The sequence below is a fragment of the Bubalus kerabau genome, chromosome 17 (assembly GCF_029407905.1).
Source record: "Bubalus kerabau isolate K-KA32 ecotype Philippines breed swamp buffalo chromosome 17, PCC_UOA_SB_1v2, whole genome shotgun sequence".
NCBI lineage: Eukaryota > Metazoa > Chordata > Mammalia > Artiodactyla > Bovidae > Bubalus > Bubalus kerabau.
In genome coordinates this window covers 13,761,144-13,783,209 of record NC_073640.1, presented here as the reverse complement: position 1 = coordinate 13,783,209, position 22,066 = coordinate 13,761,144, and the positions used below count along the sequence as shown (strand labels likewise).

The 22,066-nt window shown below is 49.2% G+C and overlaps 1 protein-coding gene across 2 annotated transcripts in view; it reads right to left on the bottom strand.

The window, feature by feature from the left end:
• Positions 1 to 22,066, bottom strand: part of ATP2C2 (ATPase secretory pathway Ca2+ transporting 2) — a 77,518-nt gene that overhangs the window by 39,817 nt on the left and 15,635 nt on the right. For both annotated transcript variants that reach the window (XM_055553955.1, XM_055553954.1), the window contains exons 2-7: positions 14,820 to 14,930; positions 12,566 to 12,682; positions 8,793 to 8,882; positions 7,473 to 7,508; positions 7,292 to 7,353; positions 3,810 to 3,918 (exon numbers count right to left, since the gene is read on the bottom strand). In XM_055553955.1, coding sequence (XP_055409930.1) covers positions 3,810 to 3,918; positions 7,292 to 7,353; positions 7,473 to 7,508; positions 8,793 to 8,882; positions 12,566 to 12,682; positions 14,820 to 14,930 — 525 coding nt within the window. The remainder of the gene's footprint in view (positions 1 to 3,809; positions 3,919 to 7,291; positions 7,354 to 7,472; positions 7,509 to 8,792; positions 8,883 to 12,565; positions 12,683 to 14,819; positions 14,931 to 22,066) is intronic.

Genomic DNA, 22,066 nt, shown 5'->3' with positions numbered 1-22,066 from the left:
TGGGTCTCCTCTGCCTAGAACAGCTGATTCACATCCATTCCAGAATGGCTCAAAAGGCACTGCTTCCAGGAAGCCCTCTGTGACTGCAGTGGGCCAGTCAAGTCTGTCTTGTTTGGGAAGTCCAGAATCCCCTGGGCTTTTCCCACAAGCTCCCCTGTGGTAGATGTGGTCTATCACTCCAGGCTATAAAAGCAGAGGTCTCGTCTGTTCTCACTGCCTCCTCAGCACAGCACAGGTCCTGGCACGCAGCAGTGCCCAGGAAATATCTGTTGACTGACTGATGGGGATTTGGGAGGGGTGCCCTCAGGCAGGCAGGGAAGGAGGAGAGGCTTAGAGGAGGGCTTTGAGGGTGGTGGGTTGAATAGTAGCCCCCTCCCATCCAATCCCTGAAGACACCCAAGTCCTAATCCTTGGAATTCGTGAAAGTGTTGTCTTAGCAGCAAAAGAGACTGTGCGGGTGTGATTAAACGGATGGGTTTGCCATGGGGAGATTAGCTTGGATGATCCTGGGGGACCCTAAATGTCATTACAGGGACTTCCCTGCTGGTCCAGAGGTCAGGACTCCATGATCCCAATGCAGGGGCCCCAGGGCCGATCCCTGGTTAGTAAACTAGATCCCACATGGCACAGCTGAAAGATTCCTCATGCCACAACTAAGACCTGGGGCAGCCAAATAAATTAATTAAAAAAAGAAAAAAGAGATCAACAGATTTTAAAAAGGGTCCTTATGAGAGGGGAATCAGAGCAGTGTCTGAGAGAAGGACATACAAAGACAGAAGCAGTGGTTGGAGCGATTCAGGGGTACGAGGCAAGAAATGTGGGCGACCCTGGAAGCTAAAAAATGCAAGGGAACCAATTTTCCCTTGAAGCTTGGGAATGGGGAATACAGTCCTGCCAATGCCTTGATTTCCACCCAGTGAAACTGAGTTTGAGTCTGACCTCCAGACTGCAAGATAATACACTTGTGTTGTTTATGCCCCTAAGTATGTAATAATTTGTTCAGCAGCTCTAGACACTCGATACACTGAGGAAACCTGGAGGGAGAGCCAGAGAGCCAGGAAGAAAGTCCGGAGAGCTGGCTGTCGGGAAAGCGGTGGTGGAGGCTGGGGAAGCCAGTCTGGCGTTTATGACTTGGCGTGGATTTTACGATCGCCAGCACAGCCTGTGCGCACCATACATGGGACACCTGCTCTCATCATCAAAGAAAAGGACGCATTACCCGGAAGCAAAGAGCGCTCACCCCGAAGATAGGGGTGAGCGCCTCTAAGCCAGGACTCCTTCCGAGAGAAGGCTCTCTTCCCAGATGTCAAGGTCATGCCTCTCACTGCGTACGTCCTAATCTGTCCTTCTGGCGACCTTGAAGGGATGTACCCCTGCCATGTTTGATGGAATTTCTTTTTCTTTGTTGTGACAGGATACAAACAGCGCTGAAAACCATGCTTCTCCGGAGCAGTCTGTCTGGGCTATGGCGAGCCTGTCTCCTGGGCTACAGTCCTCGGTTTGGCCCACGTGCTCCGTTCTTTTTAGCGATTGTTTGCATCGACACAGGGCCTGGAGTCTGGGCTCCGGAGCCAGGCGGCCCAGGTTCAAGTCCCCTCTGCCCCACTGACTGTGTGAGCTCAGCCCTCCAGGCTTCTGTGTCCTCATTGTAAAAGGAGAGCACTGTCCTCTTAAGGTCACTGCAGATGAAGCAAGGCGGTTTTTACACAGTGGCTAGCGCCGATCTGATTGTTACACACGGTTGACCCTTGGACATTGCAGGGGGCTGCTTCGATGCCTCGGAGCAACGAAGCCCCTGTGCCGCAACTACTGAGCCTGTGCTCTCGAGCCCGGGAGCTGCAACTCCTGAGCCCACATGCGTCAATTCCTGAAGTCCGGACGCTCTAGAGCTCAAGAGAACTTCCGCAACAAGAGAAGCTGCTGCAATGAGAAGCCCTTTACACTGAAACTGGAGAGCAGTCCCTGCTCGCCGCAACCAGAGAACGCCCACATGCAGCAAGGAAGACCCAGCACAACCAAATAAATAAAATTATTAAAAAAAAAAAAACTCTACTATGAGTAAACAAAGCTACTGATCTGCAAAAGGACCAGAGAGAAAATCTGCAGAGTGTTGGCGGCTGGTAGCCTTGAAAAAGTCCTTGTGCTGGCAACGACCAGATACCATTTAATCTGATAGAAGCAGGGCAGGAAGAAAACCAGTTGAAGTAGGAGGGGAGTTATTTGGGGTTTAAAAAATTCTTTCAAGGAACTGTTGTCAAGCTTGGTAATGATAAACAGTTAAATCAATGGCTGATATTCGGGACTTTGTCCCCACCTCGGGGGGCTGCACAAGCAGGCTGATGGTCTTAGCTCAGTTCGGCATCATCAGAACCCCTCGAGTTGGGAATGAACATTAATCCCTCTGACAGATGAGGAAGCTGAGGCACAGAGAGGTTAAGCTACTTGCTCAAGGTCACACAGCTTCTGAAGGATAGGACTTGGCTAATGGCCAGCCCCCGGGCACTAATCACTTCACCGCTCTGCCTCCCTGTAGCGTCCATAGTATACGTGCATCCTGTTTATCAGCTGCCCAGTATGTGGACACCCCGCCCCTGTAACTGGGGACTCCTCCACATTGCAGGGCAGAGCCTATCCCTAGGGAGGCATGGACAGTGTCAGACTGGTTTCCCCAGCTTTCTCTGCAGGTGGGGCTTGGCCACTGGATAGCGGCTCCTCTACTGGGAACCACATGCCCTGGACTCGGAGGCCGGATGCTCGTGTAGGGAGAAGCAGACGGAGAGGAATTCACCCTGGTGTGGGGTACACTTGCTGTGCCCTGCCTGGGGATCTGAAAACAGGGTCAGAGGAGATGGAAAGCCTGGGTGCCCTCTGGCCCCCGCCTCACCTCCAAAGACAAGCTCAGGGTGCTATAAACGCAGGTCCCGGAGGTTGGCTCCCAGTCTCTTTTGTCTCCCTCCACTCCCCACCTCTCTCCAGGTCACCCTTCCAACAGCTTGCTATTGACCCAGAGAACACCCCAGAGGTTGGCTCCCAGTCTCTTTTGTCTCCCTCCACTCCCCACCTCTCTCCAGGCCACCCTTCCAACAGCCTGCTATTGACCCAGAGAACACGTCCTCCTTAAATAAATAAATCAGGCCGATAACTGGGGCTTAATCCTTTACCACTAAAAGCTTTGAACAATCCTTAAACCTTCTTGGCAGGGATCATAAAATAGGTTACTCCCATCAACGGATCTCTCTGAACCTGACTTCACCTTTTTTTTTTTTTCTTCCTTTTCTTGAGGATTCAGGATCATCTTCAAGAGCCTCAGGGAATGTTCTGTGAGGTCATGACACCCTGAGACCCGCAAAGGTTGGGGACGGAGCCCCACACCCGACGTCCCAAACTGCGCTCTTAACAAAGGCTTGTGCTCCTTTTTACGGCTGGACTAGTTGTTCTCATCCTTGAGATTAAGCAGTCTGACAGTGCTTCTGTCTGCCATCAGTATGGTTGTTTCTAGAAGCAACTTATCCCTCATTCCTCAGCTATAAAACCATTCCTCAGCTATAAAATTCCTCTCTACTGCAGTAGGCTACAAGCTAGAAAATCATATAACCAAAACGTGTTAGGCTTATACTTACATGAGAATACATAATTTATGAAATGCCATCGGAGGAGCTTTGTGCTTAAAATTAGCTTGCTTGCTAACTTTCTGCTTGTGTGCACACACGCCTATGTCTGTGTACATGTGTGTGCAAGAAGGAGAGAGTGCCTGCCTCCGAGAAGCCAAGTGTCTGCACGGCCCCTAGACCGGGGTCTGGGCCCCTCACCTCTGTGAGACGGATGTCAGCAGGGACGCGGTCTCCGATGGAGAGAGACACAATGTCTCCAGGTACCAGGTCTCGAGCTAGCAGGTGCTGGAGCTTTCCTTCTCTTATGCTGCATTTTAAACAGGAAAAAGCAAATGCATCCACGTTGACATCTCAATTTTAGGCACTTTGATAAACTTGAGCAAAGGTTACAGAAATACATTTTCTCTTTCCGATGTGGACAAACGCTTGTGCTTTAATGGTTTTATTATTTTTTAAATTCACATGTCCTAAAAGACTCTTGGGAAAGAGCTTATCTCCTGGGAGAACTTGGGCTTCATTTGAAAAGTGGGGTGACTACTGTTCACCCTGCTTGGAAACAAGGCGGGGCCACACGGCCTCTAGAAGCCTCTGCAGGTCTCGAGAAGTGGTTCCTTAACAAAGCTGGCAGCTGGCGGTGCTTCTGTCCTCGGAGAACACAGCGCTCTGGTGTGCAGAGCCCAGCTCTGACCTCAGGGACACCAGAACCTTGTTAAAGCCAGGAGGAGCACCTAAGTGTCCGAGAAGCCAGGGAGCAACCCACCCCCAGGCCTGGGACCGCTCTTCATGGCTGTTTGCTGTTAGACATAGGCATGCTTCTGTGTATGGGCTCCCACTGGAACCCGTGACATGCTGCTCCTTACCCAACATGGCAGAAGCCCCCCAGCGGGACCTGTGCCCCTCCCTGGGCCTCCTTCCTGTAGCAGCCAGAGAGTTCTTAAAGCACAAAATCAGATCACAACTTCCTCCTGCTCCAAACCCTCTCCAAGAACCTGGGAGTTAGACCCAGACACCCTACCTCCTGCCACACACCCCCTTGAATACACCCAGCTCTTTCCAATCTCAAGGTCTTTGTGGATCTTGAATGGCGGAGCAGACACTCCCCTCTTCCTTGTTAACAGAATGCAGTTATCCAGGTACCTGCCTTTCTCCCCACAGCAGAGTGCTCCGGGGGGTGGGTCCTGACAGGCTGAGACGATCAGGGTGATCCCATCCCCTGCCCGTGGCTGACATAGACACAGGCATGACCTACAACACTGGCCTAAGAGACAGGAGTGGTATTTGGCAGGGGCTCAAGAGAAAGGTTTTCTCATTCTTTACAGACACACATGGCCTCTTCTGTTGGACTTTTTCATCTTTATCATGTCTGGTTGTGATGTCTAGAGCTGTGGCAGCCATCCTGGGGCCATGAGGGAATCCAGTATAAGAATGAAGCCAGCAAGCTGAGGATGGCAGAATAAAGAAATAAAAGGACCAGGTCCTTCATCCCATCTTGAATTAACTAGCCCCACTGGTCCCTCACCTCAGATCCCTTGCCATAAGACAACACCGTTTCCTTGCGGTTTGTGCAGCTGAATTTTCTGGGGTTTATAGCCAAGAGCACCTATCAGATATACGTCTGCTCTTCTCTTGACTCTTCCCACGGCTGGCCCCTGCCATTTATCAGGCCTCAACTTAAAGGTCAGCTCCACCTTAAATGTCAGAGCAGGGTAACCTGCCAGCCAGATATTCAAGACTGTTCCCACACCTCCACCAGTCACTGCATCTCCATGAGGTTCTCTTTCATTTTTGTGTGGCTTTGGCTTTTAGTCTTTTTGGCTTTAACGCACCTGCCTCATTCCAAAATCATTTCATTACTTCACTTCATTATCTGCCTCCCCTGTTAGGAGTGTGAGAGGTCCAAAGGCCAGGGCTTTCCTATCTCTTCACCTGGGACATCGCCTTGCACACAGTCGGTGCTTTGTAAATATTTAATGAATGCACAAAGGATGGAGGTAAGCAGGAAGGGTCTGCAGGGCAGATGCTTCTCCTGACATGGGGCTCAGGGGCTCGGGGAGGCAGGCTGTGTCCCTTCACTCTCTTTCAACTCTCCCAGGTTGCCTGCCTCTGCGGCTCTCGAAAATAAAATTGTCTTTCAGAAGCAACTCCCAGGGACATCAATAATGCATACTATTCGCCTGAAAGGCCAAGACTTGATATTTAAACTTAAGATCAGCTCATCAAACCCCATAAATCATGGATGCTTCTGTCTGCTTATAGGATTATGTCACACATCACATGTCTGGATTTCTGACACCTTGTTCATCCCATTATTAAGCCCAGACATTTTTACTGCCCCCCAAAAGAATCTTCTAGAATTGACTCATGCCTCTCATACTTTCACAGCATGCTCTTTTGGTCTCTACTTTGTTACTCATTATTCTCTGCCTTGTATCTCTCTCTCTCTCTCTCTCACACACACACACTCTTCACTTGCTGACTCCTTGACAGGAAGGACCTCGCACTAGATCTTTCTATCCTCCAGCTCTATGCTCAATTATGCCATCTGTATGCAAATATATGTTAAGGTTCTTTCTCCCAGCTTATCCTTTGGATAAAAGAGAGTTAATATCTGTTGAGATCCTTCCAAAGTACCTTGGATCACGAGATATCTATAGTGACTTTCTTATGAGTGGCAGTGTGTATTTGGGAAAGACACAGGACTTAAGACAACCTCAGCTGATGCCAGGAAGGGTGAGGAAGACCTGGGCCTTTTCCAAAGTGGTTTCATGTTTACAAGGAGAATAACTGGTTGGGGACTGCTGATACACTAAAAAATTAAATTGAAGCACACACAACAGCAGGCCTGCAACAGCCTCACTTCTGCCTCTGCCATTTCCTTTACCAAGGGCAGCGGCCCCTGCAGACCCTCTAAGCTGAGCCATCTGTGAGCCACTAGCCTGTGAGGCTGCTTGAGTTCAGCTTAAATAAAATGAAGAATTCAGTTCCTTGGGTGAAGTCCTCAACAGCCATATGTGATTAGTGACGCTGTCCCGGGCAGCGCGTATGATGGAATCTTCCACAAAGTCCCTTTGCACAGCACTGAGCTAAGCAGACAGGCCCAGGAGGTAAGGGGAGACATTCTTGTCTTTCCTTTTTAAACGTCTTTGGGGAGGGTGATGTGATAACAAAAGGCAAAGCAGGAATGTTCCGGTAGGAAAGAGGCTGGCGGGCAGCTGAGTAAATGGCCAGGGTTCATCACTGAGCTGTCCACCCGCTTCGATCAGAGTTCTGAGGCCTCAGCTTATTATTAAAGCCCTCCCCCTCAGCTTCTTCTGAGCCTCAGGAAAAATGTCAAATGCCTTCTAGGAAAAATGCACACAATTTTGCACACTTCATCACAGGTTTCGTGGGCTACCCTCTTCCCAAAGCCCTGTCACCCATGGCCCCCAGGCTGGGCACTCGGATTAGACCCCAGTGACAGAGTGGAGGCCCAGAGAGACCGAATGGCACACGTAAGAACGCACAGCAATCCGCTGGCGGGGCAGAGGTCAGGTTTGCTAACCCTGGTGAGACACATTCTCCCCTATCACACGACAGAGGACATAAATGTGGCCAAAGTTTTGCCAAACTCACCAGCCCACTGACTCCTCTGATGAACCACAAAATCCTGGGGTTAGGTAGGCGGGAGGTCTCAGACTTACCAGTTGCATTCGGGGGGAACCAGCTTTGTCAGCTCTTCCAGAGATTTCTCTGACCTGTACTCCTGGCCGGAAGCACACGAAACAGTGTGTTTAAGTGGGGTGGGGGGTGTGGGGGACCCCCCCACAGAGCTCCCATCAGCCCGGGTGACCCCGCCCGGGAACTCAGGACACATATACACACCTGGATGAAGGCGACGGTGACCACGATCAGCACAGCCTAGGGGCAAACGGAGGGCACATTAACACCCATTGCCAATGAGCAGGTAAGTGATCCAAGGGAGGACACTGTCTTCCAAAATATATTTCCTTTTTCCTTGCAAAATAGAGCACTGTGCAGAGATTTAGAAAACAGAGGAGCCGAAAAAGCACTCCAAATTCTGCCTCCACAGGTTCACATTTGGGGGTTATCTTCCTAGAGTTTTTGGCATAGATACGCTTGTAACACAGGATGATACACTATAGATACAATCATTTATATCTCACCAGCATTTAATAACTGGCCAACTGACACAAAGAGCCAGCTTATTGGAAAAGACCCTGATGCTGGAAAAGATTGAGGGCAGGAGAAGGGGCTGACAGAGGATGAGATGGTTAGATAGCATCACTGACTCAATGGGCATGAATCTGAGCAAATTCCAGGAGACAGTGAAGGACAGAGGAGCCTGGTGTGCTGCAGATCACAAACAGCCAGGCACAAATTAGTGACTGAACAAACGACAACAAAGCTGCTAATAAACATGATTTCACATCAGAAGATGTGGATCTAGCCTCAGGCTTTTGAACAGCAACCCTGAATTCCACTGCACGGAAGGAATCTCTTTTTGTATTTCAAAAGACAGCACTTGACAGATTGAAGGAAGCAGAATGAAAGTCATTAACCAAAAGGTCACATATAAGAGCCACGTGTAAAAGGTCACACAGCGCAGGGTTCTGTTTATAAAAACGACCCGGGACAGGTAAATCCAGACACACAGACAGCAGACGGTGCTTTCCAGGGGCTGGGGTGGGGAGGGGGATGACTGTTGAATGAGCACGGGGGTTCCTTTCAGGGCAACAAAAACATTTTGGAACCAGATACAGCTATGGTTTTTCCAGTAGTCATGTACAGATGTGAGAGTTGGGGAGCATAAAGAAGGCTGAGTGCTGACAAATTGATGCTTTCAAACTGCGGTGCTAACTTCACCCGAGAAATCAAATTCTTCTATTTTTATTTAACTTGAATTCAAACAGCCTCACAGGCTAGCAGCTGCCCCTTCTCCTCCTGCCCTCAGTCTTCCCCAGAATCAGGGTCTTTTCCAGTGAGTCAGCTCTTCGTGAGGTAGAAGAACATGGACACTTCTTGTCCTTTCTTTATGCTGTGATTTCTACTTTTTGTCTTCTTCTTACAGCCTAGTTTTTTTTCTCCTTGCATAACAAAGATAAACAGAGACTCAGCAGGACCTCGGCAGCCAGGTCTGGGATGGGGGGGCACTGTCCCCCGACTCCCGTGGGGTGCACTCACCACGGCGATGCTGATGGCGTCTTCATACTTCTTTGTGAGGACGCTCACCAAGGCAGAGGCCAGGAGCAGCAGGATCAGGGGGTTCTTGAACTGAAAAAGGAAAAACAGGGTGGTGGGATCTTGTCTAGGCTCATGGACATCAGAGACCGGGCCTGCTCTAGTGGAGCGGCGTCAGCTCTTCACCCAGAGCCTGGCTTCCAGGCCGGCCCTGCAGTGACCTGAGGGCCAGGAGGGGAGGACTGTCACCACCCGATGGTTCTCCTCAGACTGAAGACCCACCACTGCGGTCCACCCAACACCAGCATCCTGGGGTCATCTCGACAGTGTCCCTGTCACCAAGATACCAGCCCTGGCCCTGCCTTCTAGTTCTTGGTCTCGCCTTGCCACGTCTCCTCGCTGCTCCAGGTCAGAACCTGCCCCTCAGGGCCAGCATCCTGTTTGCTCCATTCACAACAGGTCCATCTCAGAAACTCTGATGCAGGTTTCAGGATTTTCTGGGAAGCTCTCCAGTAGGTGTCAGGGGGTTGACTCCCTCTAAAGGGTCTCAAAGTGGAGCACTGGGGCCCCCAGGGAAGCCAGCTTTCTGAAAGTGCGATGACCCCCGTGTCCCAGCCCAGCCCTGGCAAAGATTGATGGGAAACTTCCCCAAGGGGAGCAGGCCTGTGTCTGCACAAGGGACCCCTCCAGCCACGGGCTCAGGGTTAGCTCTGAGGTCCTCAGTCCTGGCTGGGGCCACTCTGAACAGCTGGGACCAGGCACTGGCCTCACCTTGAACTCTAATCCCAAGCCCAGAACCTCGCCCCCTCCCATGTGGCTGGACCCAAGCAGCCCTCCAGACCAGCACGGACACCACCAGCCTCCCTCCGCCCCTCCTGGAGACCATGCCAAACACCTGCCTTGCTCCATCTGACACAGGTGAGTCACCATGAGACACGGCACGCAGGTGTCAGGCCCAGTGCGGAGACCCCACCACCGGCCAATAGTGCCTCCCTGGCTATAGATAATGTGACCCTCCTGGCTCTGATAGGGCCCCTTTTAAGCCCACATGTAAAGCAGGACAGGCAGAAAGCGGTCTGCTGAAACCTTACTATGTGGGGAAGGGATGGTCACCACAGACGTTCATTACAATAAACAGTTGCTGCTGCTGCTGCTAAGTCACTTCAGTCATGTCTGACTCTGTGCAACCCCATAGACAATAACAGCCCCCAAACCAGCATTTCCCGAGCACCTCTTCCAAGCCACGCCCTGTGCTCAGCACTTTACTGCATCGTTTTACAGGCTCCTCCCAGCCCCCTGACACTCGTGGCTCAGCTGGTAAAGAATCCGCCTGCAATGCGGGAGACCTGGGTTCGATCCCTGGGTTGGGAAGATCTCCTGGAGAAGGGAAAGGCTACCCACTCCAGTATTCTGGCCTGGAGAATTCCATGGACTGTATAGACCATGGGGTCGCAAAGAGTCGGAACCGACTGAGTGACTTTCACTTTCACAACCCCATGACACAGGTACTGTTAAGTAGTCCTGCCTAATGATAAATGACCAACCCAAGTTTCTGAAAGAAACTGAACTGCCAAGGATTCATTTAGATCAGGCAACTCCAAAACCTGTGCTCTTAACTGTTATGCTCGAACCAAGGCTAGCTGGCAGACACTGCGGCTGGGGGCAACCTTTATTAAGCATGTAATACAGGCTCGGCTTCCTCTTAAGTAAAATTCAGAACAGGAGGGACTTACTAGTCCCATTTCCTAGATGGGGACAAGTGAGGCTCAAGGCAGATCGGTCGCAGACTCAAAGTCACAAGGCTGGAAAGTAGGATTAAACCCCGCAGTCTGACTCTAATCTACCTCTGCTTCGTGACTCCGGGACAGGGATTTGTGGCCACGCTAAGGTAGAATTCCTAGTGGTGAGTCTTTTGAGACAGAGAAGCAGGACTGCCTTGTGAAGTGGTGAGCTCCCTGTCACTGGAGGAGACAGCCAGGAGAACCACAGCATCTGGCATGGAGCAAGTGCTCAATGAACACAAAGAATTAATAAGTGAGCGCACATGGATTTCCTGTGCTTGTCGAGGGCTAGAAAACACGGCCATTGGGAGCTGCCTTCCAATCCCACAGGGATACCCCGAGATAGATCCTTGAACCAATAAGGTTAGGATGAATAAGCATGTTTCCTGCTCTTAGAGACTAAAGAGATTTCATTCCTGGAAAGGTCCTGACTGGAGGCTGGATGACAGCCCTGGGTGTGAGGTGTTAGCCGGCAGAAGCCAGGTGAGCAGGGCCTAGTGGAAGGGGCAGCCAGAGCAGAAGTGACCAAGGCCCGGCTCCAGAAGGCAGAAGGTCCCCCACAGCCCATGTGTCAGCCTCCTTCCCTGAACTTCAACTTCCAGGAGCCTCTGCTGTCTCTTCCCAACACTGGCATTCCAGGAAATTTCTGGGTTAGCCAGAGTCACCTGCATACCTAGAAGCCTCTTCTGGTGTCAAAATGTGTCAATGAATGACATCCCTAGGGCACTGAGAACTAACCAATGAGCAGGGTGGGGACCGGAGGAGAAAGGAGAGTGAGGATGCTACAAGAGGAGAAAGGAGAGTGAGGATGCTACAAGGAGGGCTGTGATTGGTCCCTGATCTGACCAATCAAGGAAGCCTTAAACATGAGCCATGGGAAGGCAGCAGAAGCCTGGGGTATTTCTGAGCTTGACTGAGAGGGAGGTGTCAGGCATGGGAGAGGGTGCAAAAGCCAGGGAGGGGAAACTGAGGCAACCGTGGCTTCAGGTATCTGGGAAATTCTGCCTGTTAACTGGAGCTTTCTGAGCTGGTCCTGGGTGGGAGGTGGGGTGTTGATTTCTATACTGGAACTTGCAGCAGGATCTATTTCAATTTTTTTCCCCTTCTTACCCGTGGCTTCCAGGCATTTGACTGATACAACATGTATTCAGCACCAGTGGCAAAGGCTAAGAGGGCCAGGGGCTCTGGAGCCAGCTGCCTGGCTTCAATTCCCAGCAGCAACACAACACCGCAGGACTCTGGACCCTGGCTGCAAGGTAAACTACAGGACACTCAGGTAAATGTGAACTTCAGAGAAACAAGGAACTTTTAAAAAATTTAAGTACAAGTAGGTCCCATGCGACATTTGGAACATACACTAAAAAACTCTCCTTTGCTTATCTATCTGAATTTCAAATGTAACAGACATCTGTAAATTTATTGGCTAAATCTGGCAGCCCTACACAACCTGGGAATGTTTCAGCTTCTCTGTATTGCACTCTCCTCAGTTGGTAAAGAATCTGCCTACAATGCAGGAGACCTGGGTTTGGTCCCTGGGTTGGGAAGATGCCCTGGAAGAGGAAATGGGAGCCTGCTCCAGTATTCTTGCCTGGAAAATCCCATGGACAGAGGAGCCTGGTGGGCTACAGTCCATGGGGTCTCAAGAGTCGGATATGACTTAGCGACTAAACCACCACATCTCAAAGTAGGGATCTAGAGGAAGAGTAAGTTGATGTTTACTTATTTACTCAGCGTGGTGCCTGGCACATGGTTACCTCTATGAATGGAAAGACTATTATTCGTGACTGTGGCCGCCAGAGTAGTTAGTGAGCCCATCTCTCAGCTAGGAGCAGCCTGAAAGGGGCAAGCCTTCTTTGACCTTGTAGTATAGCTGTCCCATGCGCTGAGACTCATCCACGGACACCCTCAATCCACAGTTACACAATGAACGGCGGCTCCCTTCCTCACCCCCAGGGTTACACTGGTTAATGCACAGAATGATGGCCATCATCCCACCTGATCGAGATATTTCTTCCACACAGGTTCCGTGTTATCAGCAACAAACTCATTCCAGCCATGGACCAGCCTGCGCTGCGTCACTGAGAACTCTGACAGCCCGTTCTGTAAATCTACCTGGAGGGAGAAGGATGGGCAGGTAAAGACCAAGGAGCCCACGTCACAGGATTCCCACTCTAGAAGCCAGCCGCTTCCACGATGATCAAGGAAAATGGGCTGTCCAGAGAGGAGAGGGGACCAGCTCAGAAACCCCTAGCAAATGGGCAGAGACAGGAGGAGACCTACAATCTCATTCTTTTTCAATGAACCCACACTTCTGCCCTACAGATACTACAGAGAAGACAGCCTTGGGTCTACATTTCAGGGTCTGCGATTATAGCATGGACACCTGGAGATGCAGGAACACTTACATGTTCATCTTTAGGAAGATGAATCTGCAGCTGCCATGTGGAAGTACCTCTAAAAATTAATAGAACCACCATACAATCTGGCAATCCCACTACTGGTTCCACTACTTTCTTGATGCTGGTATGTGTCAAGAGAATTGGAAACCAATCTCAGTGAGGTATCTGTCTATCCATGCTTGGAGCAGCTATTCACAACAGCCAAAGGTGGGCTTGACCCAAGTGTCCATCAATGGGTGAATGGATACGGAAAATGTGGTACAGACACATAGACATACAAACACACACACAGGAATATTATTCACCACCAACATGGAAGTTTCAGCTTTGCAAGAGGGAAAGAGTTGTGGAAATGGGTTGTACGACAATGTGAATGTACTTAACACTTTGGAACTGTACACGTAAAAGTAGTCAGATGGTAATTTTTAGGTTGTGTATTTTGCCTTGAAACAAAGAAAAAAGGCCTGCCCTTAGAAACAAAAAAAGCTACATGATTCCATCATGCATACCTTGTGCCAGATACAATTTCAAGCTGTTTATACAAATTGACATTAAATATAGGGAATTTAAGAGTCAGTAACTATGTAAGGAAACTTTGTTGTCCTGGTGGCAACAAAAGCTTCCCTGTCTTTAAAAAGTCGATAAGAAAGCTCTAAAAAGTCGATAAGAAACCAGGGACTTCCCTGGTCCAGTGGTTGAGAATCCGCCTACCAATGCAGAGGACACTAGTTTGATCTTTGGTCGGGAAGCTAAGATTCCACATGCCGCAGGCAGCTAAGCCTGTGTGCTGCAACGAAGACCCAGTGCAGCCAAAAATAAATAAATAGTACAGAAACAAAGCAAAAAAGTTCTACCAGATGGTTGAGGTGATGGGAAGGCTGGACTGATTTCTAGATTCTTTTGAATACAGCAAGAAAACCATGCTTTTTTCCTAGGTAGGGGAAAATGTCTTGGCAAGGAAAACATATTTCCTTCCCCTCTCCAAATGCTAACAAGTGGGACTTGAATTTAGATGGGCTTTTGAGTATTCTCAAGGAAAGGCTGGCCTGAAACACTGACCTCCAGCTTCTCTGAAATTGTGGCATGTGACCTTTCGTTAGTGGACTTCTATTAGCTTTCCCAAAGTGTGGTGGCTTATGAGTCAACACGCACACACACACACAGCCCATGTTTGCTTGGCTAAGTAAAGATAACCGAAACCATAAAGCAAGCTAACTCCTTCAGCCTCACAGGGGTCCCTCATGGAACGGAAGTGGTCTTCAGTTTGGCTTTTGTCTTGCCCTAGCCAGGAACCCAAATGCATCAGAAGAAACTGGCGAGAAGCTGGTTTCGGTCACTGGCAACACCATGAATTATAAAACACGAGGGGTGGGAATGGCAGGTGGTGAAGAGTTTGAGCTTGAATGTCAAAACACCCGGATTCAACTCTGACTAGGCTGCTATGGAAACTTGGGGGTCCCCTGAGACACTCTCTGTCTCTCCTCAAGAGGGAGGGGAGATATTTATACTTATAGCTGATTCAGGGTGTTATATGGCAGAAACCAACACAGCACTGTCAAGTAACTATCTTCTAACTAAAACTGAAGAGAAAAGAGAGAGAGAGAGAGAGGCACAGAACACTGGGAGGACCGTGGCCGCCAGGAAGGGCTTCCAGGGTTCACGGCCATCAGTGTGGGCGCCCTTCCTGGTGGGGAAGCAGAACCGTTCAACAGCAGGAGCATTTTCTAACAGTGATGATCACAATGCGTCTTAGCTCAGGACTGTGAAGCCATTTTCAGGACCTCGAGCCGCTTTCCTCTTAATCTGAAAACCCCACCGCCCCAGGCCTCAGAGACAAACTCAGGTCTCACGTAAAATGCTTTGGCCAGGTCCTCTCGGTGGCATTTGCTTGCTTCCTTGGGTGCCACCGCCACCACTGTCTTCTCCTTCTCGATGGCTTTCAAGTCATTTTGTCCATCAATCTGTGAGGAAAAAAAGAAGTAGGATTGCTCTTAGGTGCACTGGTTTTATACGGATATGTCTTTTTAACGTATAACATGCACATAGAAAGTGTGCAGATCTGAAGTGTATAGCTCAGATTTTTACACACTGACCCATATAACCAGCCTCCAAATCGAGAAACACACATTAACATAAACAGCCCCCAGGAGATTTATTTTGCTGGGGTTTGAACTCTGTGCAAATGGTAACATGCAATATATATGCTTTTGTGTTTGGGTTCTTTGACTCAAGGTTATTAGTGAGATTCATGCATGATGGTGTGTGTGGTGATGGTTCACTAATTTTTCATGGCTGCACAGTATTCCACCAAATGAGTATGGCACAATTTATTTTTCTGTTTTACTGCTGATGGATTGTTTCCAACTGTTGGCTGTTATTGACGCATCTGTTTTCAAACAAACTTATTTTACTGAATGGAAAATCACAAAGCTGACAGAGCAGGGCAACAATTTACAGATTTAGAACCCTGGACCTTGAACTTCTGGGATTCTCAGTTAAGAAGGCACTGAACCACAGAGAATGGTTCCTGATGGTGACTGGTGGTATCATGGCCTGTTTTGGGAGACATTTGCAATAACCTAAGACTTTATTTTTTGGGGCTCCAAAATCACTGCAGATGGTGACTGCAGCCATGAAATTAAAAGACGCTTACTCCTTGGAAGGAAGGTTATGACCCACCTAGATAGCATATTCAAAAGCAGAGACATTACTTTGCCAACAAAGGTTCATCTAGTCAAGGCTATGGTTTTTCCTGTGGTCATGTATGGATGTGAGAGTTGGACTATGAAGAAAGCTGAGCACTGAAGAATTGATGCTTTTGAACTGTGGTGTTGGAGAAGACTCTTGAGAGTCCCTTGGACTGCAAGGAGATCCAACCAGTCCATTCTGAAGGAGATCAGCCCTGGGTGTTCTTTGGAAGGACTGATGCTAAAGCTGAAACTCCAGTACTTTGGCCACCTCATGTGAAGAGTTGACTCATTGGAAAAGACTCATGCTGGGAGGGATTGGGGGCAGGAGGAGAAGGGGACGACAGAGGATGAGATGGCTGGATGGCATCACCGACTCGATGCACATGAGTTTGAGTGAACTCCGGGAGATGGTGATGGACAGGGAAGCCTGGCATGCTGTGGTTCATGGGGTTGGAAAGAGTCGGACACGACTGAGTGACTGAACTGAACTGAAGAAAAGGGGGAAACCAAGTTGAGGTCTGGGTGCCCAGCAGGTCTGGGAAGAAGCCATGTGAAAGACCTGAAGGGCATGGGAGGACATGGTAACCTCAGATAGGAGAATGGTGAGTATTTTTGCAAACTTATTCCTAGTATTCTGACACCCAGGGCTAGATAATCATCTTTTCCTTTTCACCAGGTAGTTGGCACAGGGAAGGAGGAAGGGGGAAGGCTCTGCCTAACAGCCTCTTCCTTCATCTGAAATAGAGACAGCAAGTCCCCCTTTTACTTCATGCCAAACTGCTCCCTGCCCCTCATCTCCCAAAGGCCCCATTTGCTCAGAAATGGGCTACTGACCACACCCACTTCCTGGGTTTGCTTCTCACTGTGCCAACGACCACGAAGCAACCAAGGATTATTACATGTATCACTCTTCCAACTCTCTCCTTAAGTTGACCTCACCATCTTCATTGTGCGAGATCCACCTCCTGGAGAAATGTACATCACAGCCCGAGACAGGATGTTTTGTCTGCTCTCAAGACCTGGTTCAAGTGTACCAAATCGAGGGCTTAATTCTTGCTCACACCACAGATGGAGGCAGTCCTGGGGTTACAGGACCTCCCTGCCTGGCTGTTTCCTAGCTTACCATTTCTGTCTGGCCACGACCAACCACACCCAATTCACTTTTTAGGCAGCAGCTCAAGCAACCCTAAATGTATAAATCCAGCCCTCTCCTCCACCTTTTCCTCTCTGTCTGTCTGTCTCTCTCTTTCTCTCTCTCACAAACACACACATATCCCATGTTTGAAACATTTGGATAGATTCCAGTTGCTCTCAGGATAGAACCCTACTGTCTCCAAAATGGCTGCAGCAGACCCCCACCTCGCACCCACCCTCCCTGTGTTCCTGGTCTGGGAGGGGCAGCAGCATACCTAGCTAAAAATCCCCTGCCCACTGGAGGAGTCCTGTGACCCCCAGGAGTGTGCTACTCCAGTGCCCCTGCTGAAGATGGCACATTTTCCCGGCTGCCAAACCAAACATAAAATCAAGGGATCTCGACCAAGGGCAGTTTCCCCCCTGGGGGACTTTGCTAGTGCTTGGAGATATGTTTAGTCCTCATAACTGAAGCAGGTACTGGCATCTAGTGGGTAGAGGCCAGGCATGCGGTCAAGTACCTTACAAGGAATGACTTGGAACAGAAAGGTCTATACTGCTGAGGGCAAGAAGTCTCACTTCAGAGGTCAAGGACTGTCTTGTCCTGACATCTCAGACCAGACAGCCACCTGCTCTACCCTCTCAGCACCCTGGACGTCCCCTTGATGGCGCCTACTCCACGGTCACATGCCTAATGACCAGCAAGTGACTATCACTTAAATGCCTCCCTCTGCTCACAACGCAGCCCCTCCAGAAGGCGGGGCCAGCGCCTGGTGCCCAGAGGCTGCTCCGTGGACACTCATGAGCTGGAGCCCATGACATCAGTGCCCATGCACATGTACTTAGCCCCACAGGATGGATGACTAGACACCCGCTCTCGGCCGCAAGGCTCTGCTTACCCTCTCCATCAGTGCTGCCCAGGAGATGCTCCAGCTCCGCTTGCCAGCACGTCTCCTCGGGCAGATGACAATCTCCCTGACTGATCAGAGTTTGCTCATCTGCAAAACGGGGGTGATGCTGGCTAGCTACCCTCATCCTGCCTTTTTTTTTGGAATCAAACATATGTGTGCCTGGACAGGATGTGACATGGTCCAGACCTCCCATGAACCCCTAGGAAATGCAGGTCCATACCTGCCCCAGGGACCAGGCCTCCGGCACGTGGCTGGAATAACAATGATGGTGATGTCACTTGGGTTGTTTAGCCACATTTAGGTAACTCAAGAGCGGGAAGATGCACAGAGCAACAGAAGGGGCATGGAGGTTGGAATTGCAAATTCCATTCCATTGGTTCAAATCCTCCTCGGTCACTGACCAGCCCTATAACCAGGGACAATAATCTGTCTCAGGTTGTTTTGAAGATTTAAAAACACCCAACGCTGGGGACTTCCCTGGTGGTCCAGTGGTTAAACATCCAGTTGCCAATGCAGGGGACAGGAGTTCGACCTCTACTCTGGGAAGACCCCATGTGCTGTGGGGCAACTGAGCCTGTGCGTCACGACTGCTAAGCCTGTGCTCCACGACAAGAGAAGCCACCGCGATTAGAGGCTCGTGCACCGCCACGAAGAGGAGTCCCCACTCACCACAAGTGGAGAAAGCCTGAGAGCAACAACGAAGACCCAGCGCAGCCAAAACAAACAAAAAGCAAAATAAAAACAACCCAACTCTGTAGTGCACTTTGCATGGGGCAGGTGCATTCAGTAAATATTCCATAGAAGATCAGTATCCTAAAGACCCAGAGGGATTTAAGAGGTGTGGTGACCCCAACACTTCACAGCCTCTCTCTCTGACTTTGTCTTGCCACGGAGATGTTTCCTGACATTCTCAATGAGGTTTCTACAAGTGGATCTAGAAGACACATAAATGCTTGAATCTGTGTGGTTTTATTTTTAAATTTTTACTTATTAATTTTTTTGAATCTGAAGGTACAGATAGGAAACCTGTGAATTCTATTTTTTTTAAATCTTTGATTTCCTTTTGATGCTGCTGCTGCTCCTGCTGCTGCTGCTGCTAAGTTGCTTCAGTCGTGTCCGACTCTGTGCGACCCCATAGACGGCAGCCCACCAGGCTCCCCCGTCCCTGGGATTCTCCAGGCAAGAACACTGGAGTGGGTTGCCATTTCCTTCTCCAACGCATGAAAGTGAAAAGTGAAAGTGAAGTCGCTCAGTCGTGTCCGACTCTTAGCGACCCCATGGACTGCAGCCCACCAGGCTCCTCCGTCCATGGGATTTTCCAGGCAAGAGTACTGGAGTGGGGTGCCATTGCCTTCCCTGCCTTTTGATGCTAGGCTTAAATAATTTCTCTATATATTTCAAATTTTTTTTTAAAGGGTCCATCAACAGATCAGTGGGTAAACAAAATGTGATCAAGCCCAAACAATGGAATATCATTTAACCTTAAAAAGGGAGGAATTCTGACACCTGCCACAACAGGAATGGAGCTTGAGGATGTTACACTCAGTGAAACACACCAGTTACAGAAGGACAAATACTGTAACGACACCACTTACGTGCGGTACCCAGAACAGACAGACTCATAGAGACAGGAAGTAGAAGGGTGCTTACCAGAAGCTGGGTAATTGTTTTTGTTTTTGCTGTGCCGCTTGGCTTGTAGGATCTTTGTTTCCCAACCAGTGACTGAACCCAGGCCACGTCAGTGAAAGCTCTGAGTCCTAACCACTGGACCGCCAGGGAACTCCCAGGAGTTAGTGTCTACTGGGGACAGACTCGGTTGGAGAAGTTGAAAAAGTTCTGGAGACGATGGTTGTGATGACTGGACAACCACGTGAATGTACTCAACGCCACTGAACCGTGTGCTTGAAAACAGTTAAGATGGTAAATGTTTGTACATTTTACCACATACACACAAAATCCAGAACAAGAACAAAACAAAACAGAACAGGATCAAAGGCATCCAATCCCTCTGCCTTTGTGGCCAAGACTAGCAAGAATTCCCACCCTTTCTTGGGAACACTGTGTGTCCCTGGGAGCCAGCCAGATGGCTGAAAGAGGCTTGTGTGGATAAGGGGAGGGGCTGGGAAGGCGGCCTGGAGGAGGAGGGTCCAGTGGGAGGCTCCTAACCCCAGCTGTGTTCCGTGACCATGACCGTGACCATGACCGTGGGGACGGAGTCTGAGCCCACAGTGGGAGGCTGTCTGGCCTCCAACTGTGCTCTGTAAGTGAAAACCACGGACATACTTCCGGGTGTGTGAACAAGAGAACTGAAAAAAAGGGATGCGAATAAGGACAAGCTCTTGGCTGTTCATAGCAGCACAATTCGGAACAGCTCAGAGTCCATCAGCAGATGATGCAGTAACAAGGTGTGCTCTTTCACACAAAGGAATATCATTCAGCCTCAAAGAGGAATGAAGTGCTGGGACTTCCCTGGTGGTCCAGTGGCTAAGACTGCACTCCCAATGCAGGGCGCCTGGGTTCGATCCCTGGTCAGGGAACTAGATCCCACACGCGGCAAGCAACTGAAAATCCCATAGCCTGCAAGTAACGAGCCCACATGTCACAACTAAGACCTGGCACAGCCAAATACATAAATAAAAAACAGATTTTTAAAGAAGGAATGAAGTACTGATGCATGCTACACTATATGTTGAATTGTGTCTTCAAAAAAAGGTATCTTGATATGGAAGCAACCTAAGTGCCTATTAATAGATGAGTGGGTAAGGCAGATGTGGTGTCTACATATGTATACACACACACACACACACACACAATATTCCTACTACTCAACCATAAAAAAAAGAATGAAACCTCACCATTTGCAACAACATGGATGGACACAGAGGGCGTTATGCTCAGTGAAGTCAGACAGAGAGACAAACACCGTATGATATCGCTTATATGTGGGCTCTAAAAAGCAAACACATGAACAGATGTAACAGCACAGAAAGAGCCATAGACACTGAGAACAAACATGGGGTTGTGAGAGCGGAGGGGTTGGGAGGAGAGAAATGGATAGAGGAGATGAAGAGGATCAGACTTCCATTTGCACAATAAGCGTGCCACGGGTATAAACATACAGTGTGAGGACTATGTAGACTGATTCAGTAATGTTTTTGTATGGTGACAGACTGTAACTAGGCTTATCCTGGTGATCATTTTGACATGATCATCATATCGAAATGACGTATGCCAGGAACTAACATATTGTTGTAGGTCAATTAAACTTCAAAAACAAGCAAAATCTGATCTCATAGAAAAAGAGATCAGATTAACGGTTACCAGAGGTGGGGACGGTGAGTTGGATGAAGGCGGTCAAAAGACAGAAATTTCTAGTTATAAGATAAATTAGTACCAGGCGTGTGATGTACAAATTGATAAATATAATGAACCCTGCTGTATGTTATATACAAAAGTTGTTAAGAGGGTGAATCCTAAAAGTTCTCATCACAAGGGAAAAATATGAGATGTTGGATGTTTGCTGAACTTACTGTGATAATCATTTCATGATGTAAGTCAAATCATGATGCTGTACACCTTAAACTCACACAATGCTGTACGTCCATTTATATCTTGATAAAACTGGAAGAAAAGAGAAGTTATCTTGAAGTCCTAACCCCCTGAACCTCAAATGTGACCGAATTTAGAAACAGGGTCTTTACAGAGGTAAAAAGGCGACAATGAGGTCATCAGGGTGAGATCCAGTTGGATACAACTGATGACCTCGTAAGGAGAGTCCTGGACACGGAGACAGACCCGCACAGAGCGATCCCACTACAAGCCCAGGCCACTGCCTCACCAGCAGCACTGGAAGCTAAGAGAAAGGCACGGGACAGGTTCTCCACTACGGCCATTAGAGCCAGGCCCTGCCCACACCGCGATCTTGGACGTCTGGCCCCAGAACTGTGAGAGAGTAAATTTCTGTTGCTTGAAGCCATCCTAGTCTGGGGTGCTCTGCTCATTAACCCTAGGAAACAACATTCTCCAACACAGACGGACCTCGAAAACCTCATGCTGATGAAGACAGACACAAAAGGGCACGTTATCACATGACGGTTTTTATGAAACGTCCAGAATAGGTGATTTCCATAAAGACAGAGCTTCCCTGGTGGCTCAGTGGCAAAGAATCTGCCTGCCAATGCAGGAGACCGGGGTTTGATACCTGATCCGGGGAGATCCCACATGCTGCGCAGCAACCAAGCCTGTGTGCCACAGTTACAGAGCCTGTGCTCTGGAGCCCAGGAGCCACAACTACTGAGCCCACACGCTGCAAATACCGAAGCCCTGGAGCCTGTGCTCCACAGCGAGAGAAGCCCCTGCAGTGAG